Source organism: Dermochelys coriacea, chromosome 3, assembly GCF_009764565.3.
Source record: "Dermochelys coriacea isolate rDerCor1 chromosome 3, rDerCor1.pri.v4, whole genome shotgun sequence".
Classification (NCBI taxonomy): domain Eukaryota; kingdom Metazoa; phylum Chordata; order Testudines; family Dermochelyidae; genus Dermochelys; species Dermochelys coriacea.
In genome coordinates, this window is record NC_050070.1 from 122975780 (window position 1) to 122989439 (window position 13660).

Consider the following 13660-nt stretch of genomic DNA (forward strand, 5'->3'; position numbering starts at 1 on the left):
TAGCTTTGTGACAGAATTAATTAATAACTCTTCACTAGCCAGCATTGCCCCAAACAACGTAGTAAAAGGTCATTTAATTTCTGTTCTTTTATATGTAATTAAACTAATTTATACTAGCAATTCTTTAATCAATAATAATTTGAGCAACTACAGGCTGCTACTGTTTTATCTAACTCCAAGTGAACATACAACTTTCAAAATATTATATAATACTTAAAATGTTACTCTTTCTTTTTAGGGAGATTAGAGAAACGTATTACACACCTTCTTTTGCCTGTGAATTAGAATGAACTGGAATCATTATGGTCAATTAACTGTCTTGGGCAAATTACCCAAAATATGAAATTTCCTTTTAAGTGCCTTGAGGGTCTGGCTTATGAGCAGGTTAACCTAAATATACTAATAATGAGTGGCTTACGTCATGTCACATATAGTTATGTTTCTAAATACCAGCATTAGTCAGGAATTCTTAATTTTCCCTTGTTGTTATAGACATCACCACTAGGCGAATTCTGCACTACCAAAGCAAGTGTTTAGCCTTCCTCTCTGCAAGAGGTTTGAGACTGACTTACATAATAGGTGCAAGGACTCAGATTTCTTCACCTTTACCAGTGTATCCACAATGTCATGGATAGCCTGGTTATACTGGGTTGCCTCCATTCAGTTATGGAGCCAAGTTTCTTGCTGTGAGGAATTTTCACGGAATTTTGCAGATAAGGTTGTTGGAATCTGAGCCAACCTGTCTGCCTAGATTTCTAGGTTTTTATAAAGTCACTCTTTAACCATGGCATCCATGATTAGCTTAAATTTGTTAAAAATATTACATCGAGTCTTGAAGCACTAAGTCAGCCTGATGCAAGTGATGTGACTCAGCAAAAATTTCCATTGAGAATATAAAAAAAAAAATAAATCTATTAACATAGCAATCATTTACTGAAATTTATTTTGGTAATTTGTTCCCACATTTCAGGATGATTCCTGTCAGTGCTTCATCAGTTAAAGCACATTTATTAGAAATAATTCAACACTGTCACATTTGTGCATCTCTTTCCATTTCATTAATTAAAGGGTCCTGTTCAGCACTCTTCACTTAGTCAAAACTCCCACTCAAATCTAGTTTTACCTAGGTCAGGAGTGCTGGATAGGGCTCTTCATAGACGTAAGGCCAGATAGGACCATAATAATCTCCTAGACTGACCTCCTTCATATCACAGGCCATAGGACTCATCTGAGCTGATTCCTGTGTGAACTGGAGCAGCACTTCTCAAACTGGGGTCCCTGAGTGTACTCCAGGGGGCCCGCGGGCCGCACTGATCAACTCCTCTGCCTCTCTCCCAGTGCCTCCTGCACACCTAGGAACAGCTGTTTCCCGGGGCCTGCAGGAGGCGCTGGGAAGGATGGGGAGGAGAGGGGATGGGGCACACTCGGTGGAGGGGGTGGAATCATGTCCGGGGCTGCTGGCCCGGCTGATCAACTATTCCCTCTCCCTCCCAGTGCCTCCTGTACTCCAGGGAACAGCTGTTCAGCAGCATGCAGGGGGCACTGGGAGGGAAGGAGAGGAGCAAGGCAGGGAAGAGGTGGGGTTGGGGTGCGGCCTGAGGGGAAGGATTGGAGTGGGGGCAGGGCCTGGGGCGGAGCAGGGGACTTGGGGGTCAGTGAAAAATTTTAAATCAAAATGGGGGTGCTCGGGTTGCTAAAGTTTGAAAACCGCTGAACTTGAGCATATGTTTTAGAAAAAACATCCAATCTGAACGTAAAGATTTCCATTGACAGAGAATCTACCACAAACCTTGGTAAATTGTTCCAATGGTTAATTACCCTCACTGTTAAAACTGTGCATCTTATTTATAGACTGATTTTGTCTAGTTTCAACGTCCAACTATTAACTCTTATTATACCTTTGTCTAATAGATGGAAGAATCCTCTGCCATCAAATTTCTTTTCCATAGAAATTTGATATTTTTTTATTATATATATATATATATATATATATATATACACATACATATATATATATATATATATACACACATACATACACACACACACACACACACACACACACAGATCAACTCATTCCTTAAGATTATCTTTGTTAACTAAACAAATTAAGCTCCTGGAGTCCATCACTCCAAGGCATGTTTTCCAATCCTTTAATCATTCTTGTGGCTCTTCTCTGAGCCCTCTTCAATGAATTAAAAAACAAACATTAACTGATTAAAAACTGCCTAACTTATAGGTCTCAAAGCATAATTGTGCATGGGGAATTATCAAGTGGGTGTGTTTCTAGTGGCATCCCACAGAGATTGGTTCTTGACCCTATGCTATTTAAAAGTTTTGTCAATGACCAGGAAGACAATATAAAATCATTTCTGATAAAGTTTGAGGTGACACAAATATTGGTGATGGGATAATTAATGAGAGGACAAGTCACTGATACAAAGCCATCTGGTTTGCTTAACTGGGTTCAAGCAAACAAATGTGTTTTAAATATGGCTAAAAGCCAAGTTGTACATCTAGGAACAAAGAATGTAGGCTGGGGGACTGTACTTTGAGAAGCAATGGGTCTGAAAAGAACTTGGGGGTTAGGGTGGATAATCAACTGAACATGAGCTTTCAATGCAACACTATGGCCAAAAGGGCTAGTGTGATCCTTTGATGCCTAAACAGAGGAATCTCTAGTAAGAGTAAAGAAGTTGTATTACCTGTTTGGCACTGATACAACCACTACTGAAACCGTGCGTCTGTTCTGGCATCTTTTACTGATATATCTTTCCGTCAGCTACCACCAAAATCCACATGCGTACTTAGGTCCTTTTAAATTGTGTGGATTTAATTCTACATGGAGGTACTTAATTGATTTCAATAGAGTCACTCCTGATTTATACCAGTGAGAGATAAGGAATGGGCTCAGGGGGTCTAAACTATCAAAAATATTTATCTTGCTCCTTTTATTATCCCAAAATGTATTTTCCACTTTGACCTTCAGATGCCGGTGTCATTAATACAATAAAGTAACTTTGCCTGATGAAAAGTCAAACTGAATGAGCTGAAATTTGTTTAAATAATCACAATTTTGTGTACAATGAAATTATGAACCCGACCCCCTTGAAAGAGCTGCATATTCTCAACTTCAACTGAAATCAGTGACTCAAGGGTGTTCAGCACTTCCCAGGAGACACTCTGCAGGATCAGCTGCTAATTTTTGAATTACATGAGTTTTGTTGCTCTATCTGCTTTCCTTTTATTTCCAGTTGCTAAAGTGCGTTAGGTGATTGTTTTTACATCAGAACAGAAATGCCTACTAATGTTTGTCCTGAAGCCTATGAATGTCACCAAATTTGGGCTGTTGCGACCTTCAAATCCCCCCTTGCTCTAAAAGTTCCAAAGTCTGAATCCTGTTTGGGTTAGTCAGAAATAAAAACTGGAGGAAAAAAACCATATCCAAATCTTTTTTTTAAATATGTAAAGATTCGGATATTTTTTTTCTCCAATTTTTATTTCTGACTAACCCAAACAGGATTCAGATTTTGGAACTTTCAGACCAAGAGGGGGATTTGAAGGTCACAACAGCCCAAATTTGGTGACTTTCTGAGCATGCTGAAAGATATATCTGCTTAAGAGAAGTCCAGGATTAAGGGCCCCAAGTATCCCCACACATGAAGAAACCTCCGAGAGGGGAAAAGATGCTGTTAATATAATATTTGTATGCTTACTTATAGTGTTCTCCTATGGATTCCCTACTCTCCTATAGATGCACATTGCTAACTCCACCATTAAAATCTCCATAGCAATTTGCCATCGAGCGTCATGCCAAATTGTGTTGTGGGAACATGTTCACTAAGGACTGGGGCAAGACCAATAAATTCAACGTCCACCTGGGTCTATGCCATGTGCGCTCTGGTGTTCAGAGGCTGAAAAACCATTGCATTAATTCTCTGTGCCACCTAGTCCATTAGCAAAATATGCCATATCGATGAAAGATATAAAATTTTGCTACGCCAGAAGAACCAACTCTACAAACTTGATTAACAGATTGCTCCACTATGCAAATGTGTCCCATGGACAGAATTACTGTCTCTATCTCCTAGCTATGTACATCGTTCAATTAGAAAATTGAAGTTGGAAAAATCGAATGTTTTACTAGAACTCAATAATATGAACATATTTTCATCTGAATTACACTTAACTCCCCATTTGTTCAGATAATTGGGTTGCCACAGCTGCTGCCTATTTGTTTAACCCCTCAGTTAATTTACCCAGGAAATAGGAAAGCATAATCAATCACTCTTGTATAACAAAATGGGTTCCATTCATCAGGGACTAGCATCTAGCATATTATTATATATATATATATATATATATATATATATATATATAGGAGCATATAGCGGAAAGAGCAAAAAGGTCAGAAGAATAGAAGGCCATTTTGAAGCACACTCCTTCGTTTTGGTGGAGGAAAGATTCTGGGGTTTCAGCATGTTTGTTGAGAGTTAAAATTGTGTTTGTGCCCACTGAGAGTGGAATGTTTGCTGTGGAAAAGAAATTTTTTGCTGACTGCCATATTGCCAACTCACAGCATCCAAAAAGCAAGAGTTAGCACCACAGTTGCCAACTTTCATGTGGTAAATAAGCACCCCAACTTTCACAATAAGCCAAAAATCAAGTGAATCCCATTTTAAAACAAGACCACAACAAGCCAATCCCTAAAAACCCCACTACTCTATGTGACTAGATCCCCCTGAAGTGCAGTCTGGGACTGTGGTGGGCCCTCTGTGCACGCCTGACTCTCTCCCCTTCTTGCCCCTCCTTGCCGGGAGCCAATAAAAAAAAAAAAAAAAAAAAAAAAAGCAGCAACAGGCTACAAGCCAAACAAGCAACAAGCCAAAAACTAGCCAACAAGCAACTCACAAGCATATTAAGCCAAAACTAAGGCTAATTTCTGTATTTTTTTTCATGGGTTTGGCATATCTGGTCAGCACTCAAAATCATGGTTTTAAAAAATAGTATATGTTGGGGCTCCTTTGATCTGCATTCTGTGTTGGAGCTGTGACCTTAACAGCATCCCAATGCTCACAGGTATGGGTAGTGAGTTTCAGCTGGCCTGAACAGTTGAATATACCCAAACTCACTAAGGTCATAACCTGTATCTAAAAGGTGTCATGTAAAATATCAATAGAAAGCTAATAGCATACTGATGATTAATATTACTACATGGTATACGTGTGGAGGACAAATTCAACATTATTTCCAATACATTCGTAATTTTTAGCAAAGCGTTTCTGCTAGGAATAAGTGATATTTGTTTCCATTGCTAGGGCCATTTATCCGCAAAGGCTGTGTGTGTTAGATTTGCTATAATGGCTAAGCCAGAAATGAACCAAACTGAAATGGAACGCACCCCTGCATTTACATTCTACACCCTACTGCAATAATCTTTGTACAAAATATGATTTGTGATGCATCATTTGAAAACTAGTAACTTGGTGGTCAATATCATCATGGAGAAATGTATGAAGCAACATTATATGTAAAATTATGAATTCCCCCAATATGATTAAGTTAGCACACGTTCAAACTTACATTGCCCTGAGTAGGCAAAAGTTGTTAAACAGGTTTATCTTAAACAAAGGAGTGTGTGTTTACCTCAATTTACATACAAGTAGTAAACAGGGTCCTTGAGTCAGAAAGGGGGCAAATGGACAGGACACAAGGCAAATCTACATTTCAGCATACACAGGGGAGAAGGAAGAGCCTGGAGCCACCTTCATCACCAAACTCCATATCATCATCTTCACTGTTTGAATACACTTTGTTTGGAGAGGTAAGTCCCAGAAATATCTACTTCAAAAGGTGACTGGACTGTAAAAGTGAAAGCAAAACCACCCCAAGGCATCTCTCCATAGAATCATAGAAGTGTAGGACTGGAAGGGAGCTTGAGAGGTCATCTAGTCCAGTCCCCTGCACTCAGGGCAGGACTAAGTAATAACTAGACCATTTCTGACAGGTGTTTGTCAAACCTTTTCTTAAAACCTCCATCCCTCTCTCTTTACCTAAGACTATAAAGGAACCAGCCTTTTGATGATGGGGGAGATCCTGACCTGAGAATTTGGTCATCACTGGTCCTGGGAACACACGGTAAAAATTTTACCTTGATCCAAGTCTAGCTTGTTAAGTTTTAGCCACTAGAAAAATGTTTATATTTATTTCTCTTAACTATTTCTGACTTTAATGCCTTATACTTGTACTGTCTTAAAACTTCTCTCTGTAGTTAAATAAATCTGGGTTTTTTTTTTTTTTTTAATTAAAACTAATCCAGTGTTGTGTTTAAACTTAACTGTCCGGTAACTCCAGTTAAAATATCGAACTGAGCAGGAGCAACAGACCTTTAGTATCTGGAGAGGGCTGGACAATGCAGAACAAATGTTTGGGGCCAAATCCAGGACTGGGAGTCTGGTGGGGCCACCCTGCAAGTAGTAACCCAGGCTGATGGAAGCCAGAGTGTGACTGGAGTGTTGCTGACAGACTTTGAAGTCAGAGCTGCTGGACCAGGGCTGTAGCTACACTCAGACACTCAGGGTGTGACCTGCATGCTGGAAGGTGTGATTTGTGAGCAGCGCAGGTTGGGAGCTACAACAGCAAAGCATTGTGAGGCACCCAAAGTTGCAGTGCAGACAGTGATGACCGCTCACTGGTCTGGATTGCATCCCAGAATGCAACAAATGACATCTCTGATTAGAGAACGCATAACTGAAACTTGACAAGAAGGTAATAATGCAGTAGAACTTGTCTAAGGAAACAGGGTCATGTCCACTGGTTTCCATTAACTGCCCTGAAAATTCTCTCATTTATTCAAACCCATTAATCCAAACAACATAGAGGACATTTATCAATATTGTATGGATTTATGCCTGGATCCTGCAAGGCAAACATTACTCTGGACTTGATTCATGGTTTATTTTAAGCACTTGCATAGTACCAGTGATCTTAGGGGAAACTAGGGCTTGATCCTGCACCATTCAAGTCAAACTGGAGTTTTTCCATTGACTGCACGGAAGCAGGATCAACCCCTTACTCAGGTGCTTAAAGCAAATCCTCTGCTTTGGTGCTTTGCTGGATCATGGCTGGAGCACTCAGCACTTTGCAGGGCTGAGTCCTTAACATTTAAACAGTAATTCTGGCACGCCCTGGGTACACTGCAACAGGCCAAAGAAACGCATTGCCTCAAGGGCAATAAAACAAACAACATACAGTAGTATGTCCAGTAACACAGAACATGCAACAGGGAATATACGCAGCAGCTAACAGATGCCCACCTTGGGGTGCCTCACCTCACTTTTAAAGATATCCCACACATACATAGGTAGCTGATAAGTACATGTCTTGCAGTGCATCATTGCCCCTTTAAATATATCATTTGTTAAGTTTTCAAAAATAAATAAATAAATAAATAAAATCTGAAAATATTAACCTGCAAAAGAAAACCCATTTTAAAATATCCCTAATGTGGCTCTGATACTTATTATCCAACTTAAAAATATATATTTAAAAAAATGGTGGTAAAAAAATTCGAGGGAATTATGGTTTTTCCTCCACAGTTTCTTGAAGAAGCAATCAAGAGTACCTTTATCTCAAAACTCTCTGCCTCCAGCCCTGAGGAGAATATGGATTTTGAGTAAGAGCTTGATTCTGCTCTCATATACACTAGTGAAGGTCAGGAATAACCGCAATGAAATCAGTGGAGTTTCACTGGAGTAAAAAAAAAAGGCATGGGAGCAGGCTCAGACCTTAATCTTTTTAAGGATTCTCCTCAGACTGAGGAAGAATTGGCTGCACAGAGCTGCCTTCCTATACTTAATGGAATATTAGGATTTATAAATAACTGGGTGTAGCCCAGCTTTTATTACACAGAAGAAATTATACTGTATACCTAGCCTATTTGTGAACCTAGTACAGGATATTTTTAAATTATTTACTGGCATTGCCTGAACATTAGCCTGTAAGAAAGAGATCAATAAGATATTTGATAATTAATATAAAGGCTGTGACAGGGAGACAGAAGTAGGGGAGGAACTGGAAAGCAGTAATCACCACCTTGTTCGGTTCAAGCGTTCTATTGACTAGATATTATCTTGGGGACGGAAATTCCAGGGAAGAAGCCACATGGTAGAGAGTAGTAAAAAATGGCATATTAGTGACGCATGAAAGGACCATGTGTGTTTACTTTATACCTTCCACAAGGTCATAAGGCAGAAGGTGACTTAATATACTTATTGTGGAAATATACCATTTATGTCCCCCCAAACCATGCCTCAGTATCATGACTTTGGAGCCAGTGGGGAGGGGAGGAGCCCAAAGACAAAGCTGACAGAACTATGTCTACAAGACTTGAAAGTAATTTATACTGTATGTACATATTAATAAGCTGCTTAAGGGAGTTATGGATGAAGCCAAGAACGGGACTAGAACTTAACCAGTTCAGGAAAAATGTCCTTTATACAAACTGTTTGAATACAGAAACACAATAAGTGGTATAGCTGGTGGCTTACTATTCCATTGATATGTTTTACATGAAACAGGTCTTGGCAGACCCCATAGCCATCTCTGGATCTGAAAAGTCCTATATTATTATACATCAAAAGATATCACTCATACATTTCCTGGCTAATCAGACTAGACCCATATTCCTTGCACATACCGACTCCCATTGACTGAAATGGGAGTTTGGGGTGCGTAACTAATAGACCCGCAACACATTGTCTCCCATGTTTATAGACTAGGAAAACCCAGAAGCTGAGCAGTTCTGCCACTCTAAAGATGCCACACTCCATTAGCAGAAAGACACTGACATACCTATTTTTATCATCATCAACACGTCCTAAATTAATATTTGTTTTTTAAAATGTACGTCTCCCATACATCCTGTAGCAGAGACAGGTGCTCAGCCCATTCTAAAATTACTTTTATAACCCTGTTAAAAATATTACCAAATTCAAGAGTGGGAATATTGAATCTTCCATCTGCAGTGTACCCAGAGAGAATCAGTTATGAGGTTTTCTTGCATACAACACTTCTAAATGCCTTCTCCATGATTCAGAGGCAGCTACCATTTTGTATTCCTCTATTCTCTCATTGAAACTTTACTTATGTTCTTTTAATTTAAAATAAAGGTGAGCCTGACTGACAGTATAAGGCTGCTTTTTGTGTATGGAGAAAGAACACCTGCCCTCCTAAAAAGCCCTGCTGCAGTATGCATGATAATATTAATGTAAATTTATCATAATCTAGTGGTTCCAAATAATAAACCAACCTTTTCTTGATAGAGTTTGTGAAGCCACTTAGAACATTCCTGTTCATCTTCTGGGACTTCCTCTAATGGAATCCGTCTGCGAACAGTAAAGAAGAGATAGTAAAGAAAAAGTACACTCATATTGTTTAATGTGGATCTTAAAACTGCTATCTAATTTAACTACTACTCATTTACTTTACTAATTATTTTTCCCTCTTAGTTCTGCCTTTTGAGGTACAAATTCTGGACATAGTGATGTGTAGTTTCAAGTGTAAGAGCCATAAACAGTTTTTAGAAATATCTGGAGCTAGAAATATACTGTAAAACTTGCAGCTCAATAAAGACTTCTTCCAGTTAATATGATAATGGTTTGCATTTCTATATTTCTAAATAAAAGTTTCAAATAGGTTAACTTCCTACCTCACAGATTAAGTCATCCCAAGATTTTGTTTAACAACTGAGCACTCAGGAGGTAAAACTTGTTTCCCTTTGCAATTAGGGTCAATCATATTTAGTGCTTTTGGAACACCTATTCCCAATGCTTAAAATGTCTTTATAAAAAACATTTGCTTTATTTCAATAGTAATTTACCAGTAAGAAAAGGAGATATCTATGAAAAACTACAACCATCTCTGGGAATGAAAATTACATTGGCCTTGGACAAGGACTTGACAATGTTCACTTCTAGAACAGTATCCAGAGCACCTGGCAGCCTAAGGCACCAGTAAAAAATTTAAAATCTAATTGCCCATAAATCACCACCACCAGAAATGCATGTCTTGTGTCTTTGGAAAGCTGCAATTTTTTGGGCTTTGTAATGGTATGAAGCAGCCATTCAAAAGTCCCAACAATTCACAAGATACCAGATATTAGAAAAAACATTATGATTAACATAATTCCCATCCCCTCAAAACTCCAATTCTCCCATCTTGAGAATTGCTACAAATAGAAACTAATACTTGTTTCACTATTGGCAAGCTGGAGTGCAGGCTTTCAGTGGAAAACATTTTTCTCTAGAAATCCATGAGACAGCAGCTGTTAAAGTGATACAATAATTTAAGTAGAAACAGGTAGATGATCAGAATCTTAAAAATGCAAATTGTCTCATGATCAGCAAGACCTTGAAACACTTTGCTGGGCAAATATGATGCTTCCAGGATCAAATTTACCAGCGTTGATCTTGAAGCAGTGACTGGAAAGGAAAAGTTCAGTGCCCAATCCTGCGCTTACTTCAGGATCTACGCAGGAAGTTCAAAGGGGCAGAGGAACAGTGGACTAGTGAGGGCCATGTACAGCAAATCTGTGTTTCCAGAACCACCCTCAGGATAATACAGGGCTCACAGACTGGAGGAAAAGGAGAAGGGAAGCATGCAGGGAGGCACATATCCTACTTTAGAAGGACTGTTGAACACCTATGGTTAGAACAAGCTGCTCACTTGTGAGCAGTATATGAGCTGGCCACCTGATCACATTCTTCAAGCATCACACAGGGATTCTAGGGCATGCGAATAGGTTTGGTAGCAACCTCTCCCCTCAAATTCTCTTGAGAGCTTGTAGCTATCTCGATATTTTCCACTGGCACTGTGTGGATACTCAGGGGTGTGTATATACAGTGGCTTCCTATTACATCTAGTTGAAAAATTCTGAATTTTGAGGGGAAAAAATTGTGCTACAAGTGCCATTAAAAACATGAAATGCATAGCAAGGTACCTATCAGCTGTTGTTCTGTGCTCACGAAAGTAAACCCCAAAACACAAACAAAGAAGCATTAGCCAATTGAATTAACAAAATGTTTCAATTCACAGGGATTCCAGCTACAGATGGCAGCTCTATATTGTGGCCAGGAACTCAGATTCTGCTGCTTGGAAACTGCATCTGAATCAGCACATCTCCCTTTTGTGGGCAGTGCTGTAGATTTCCCAGTATAGCCGGGATTAGAGCATTATACTTCCACTCCTGGTGGACTCTCTAGCTTCAGTGACCTGTCACCTAGATTCTGCTGGTGGAACCCAGACTGTGAATAAGGTTCTATATATAATCACACCTCTGCCTAGTGATGGCAGATTATGGGACCTTGATGGTTGGTAGAGAAATCTGGGACATGGAGTCAAGGTATTTCTTATTGTAACTTGTTTTATTTACACAATATGTACTAGTACCTACACAGAAGTGGTCTCACAAAACACAGGCCGACCCCTCTTTCAGGATCTCACCCAAAACAACAATGGCATGTCCACTGGTAGCAACTAACTAGACACACTTCTTGGGGCAGAGAGACTAAGGCAATGGACAAGCTGTTCCATGGATTACAACAGCTCCCCCAAAATGAAAGTGCATCACAAGATAAACAATCCAGCATTTCATCAAAGACTAAACAATGCTTTTGTGCTAAGGAAAAACAAACTTGTAAAACTATGTGTAACTGCACTCTGGAGACTCCTATCATATAGTGACACAATTTGAAAACTTGCAGCTATAAATGTTCACCTGAGCTCCTTTGAAGAAAGTTTTACACCAATTTATAATCAATTACCTGCAAGAAAAAACATTTCCCTGCTTGTTAGTAAAGTGCACACCACTGTGTATGGAAAAACATGAGCATGGATAACTTGCCTTACATATAAATCTGCATGGTATTTCTTCCCATTTAAAACTCCCAGCAAAGTTGGATTCTCATTATTTCTAAAATTGAGCGTAGAATCATACACAGCTGAAACTACAAGGAAAAAAAACTGTTTTACTGTTTGTAAAATCAATTTTCAAAGTTCATAGGGTGGTCTTGGTTATATTTAAGGTGCATTTGAAAGGACATTTCATGAGCAATTTCAATTTTCCATATTCATTCTCTCTCAGACAGTGGGTATATTTAAACATATAGCCTCCAGCAGAAGCTGACATAATTAAAGTTGTAAGCAATGTCAAGATGACAGGGACAAATTCAAATACACATTAGTAGAAGCAGGGCGTCTAAGCATGTTTTTCAAGACCAGTATCAACAAAATTTACTTTTAAAAGGGTTATCTTTTTCTCCTATGATGAACAGGTGGGTGGGTGAGAGAGGAGAAAGAGAAGAAACTAGAGGTGATTAATACAAGAATGAGAGGACACCCAAGGAAACTGAATGGCAACAAATTTAAAACTGATAAAAGAAAATACATTTTTGCATTAAGTGAATAGTTGAAGTCACTGCTACAAGATAGTGAGGTCAAAAACATAACAGGATTTTAAAAATAAGTCAGTCATTTAAGTGACTAACATCCACAGTTGATCTAGAAAACATAGAAGTTTAGTTGGGATATAAACCCTCTTGCGTTACAATACAAGAGGTTAGGAACATCCATTATGGGGCTCTTGCAGCCTCTTCTGAAGCATTAGCTACAAGCCACTGTCAGAGACAGAATACCAATTTAGATTCACTATAGGCTGACCTAATCTTGCAATTCCTATGTAGGCACATGACTAAGATGAGAATCATTGGGATATGCATTTCACAGAACTAAACTGCAGCCAAACTCTCAACAACTAGGGAATAAAACTTTCTGTAATTCAACAGATGGCCTAAATATTTCCCAGCAACAATAAAAAGAAAAAAAAGGCAAAGCATATTGTTAGTTCATTAAAATAAAATGCCATGGTGCAGCTTAGAGAGAGGGAGAGAAAGGGAACAGGAATAGTTTACAGAGATGGAGGGTTTTAATTTTATTTTGAAAAGTAATAGACTTCAGAAGTCCAGACACTAAATACAGTAGAACCTCAGAGTTACAAACAAGACCGGTCAACCACACACCTAATCTGAAACTGGAAGTATACAAGTAGGCAACAGCAGAGACAAAAAAAAAAAAAAGGGCAAATAAATTATAGTATGGTGTTAAACTACTAAAAATAATGGAAAATTTAAAAAAAGATTAGAAAGGGTAAGGAAACTTTCTGTGCTTGTTTCATTTAAATTAAGATAGTTAAAAGCAGCATTTTCCTTCTGCATAGTGAGGTTTCAAAGCTGAATTAAATCACTGTTCAGCTGTAAACTTTTGAAAGAACAACTATAATGTTTCATTTAGAGTTACAGACATTTCAGAGTTACAAACAACCTCCATTCCTGAGGTGTTCATAACTCTGAGGTTCTACTATAGATTCATACATGAGTTAGTCTTTGACACACTTTATTTCTCTGCTGGGTCACAGAATTGGCAAACAGCAGTTGGTTCTTCTGACCTGATCTACTCCCATTTGAAAGGGGAGGGGGTAGGTCAAAAAGCACTAGGGAACCGTTAGTGTACAGTAACGGGGTTAACAGGGACACAATATGTAGCAGGCTAGTGTGGGGTGGATATACACCCCAGTTTGCCACAAATTAAGTGTCTGTGTCAACGA

The 13660-nt window shown here is 38.8% G+C and overlaps 1 protein-coding gene across 11 annotated transcripts in view; it reads right to left on the minus strand.

Moving 5' to 3' along the window:
- AGPAT4 (1-acylglycerol-3-phosphate O-acyltransferase 4) overlaps positions 1 to 13660 on the minus strand; it is a 133264-nt gene that overhangs the window by 21925 nt on the left and 97679 nt on the right. For all 11 annotated transcript variants that reach the window (XM_038395610.2, XM_043511259.1, XM_043511255.1 and 8 more), the window contains 2 exons: positions 11903 to 12005; positions 9311 to 9386 (listed from right to left, as the gene is read on the minus strand). In XM_038395610.2, coding sequence (XP_038251538.1) covers positions 9311 to 9386; positions 11903 to 12005 — 179 coding nt within the window. The remainder of the gene's footprint in view (positions 1 to 9310; positions 9387 to 11902; positions 12006 to 13660) is intronic.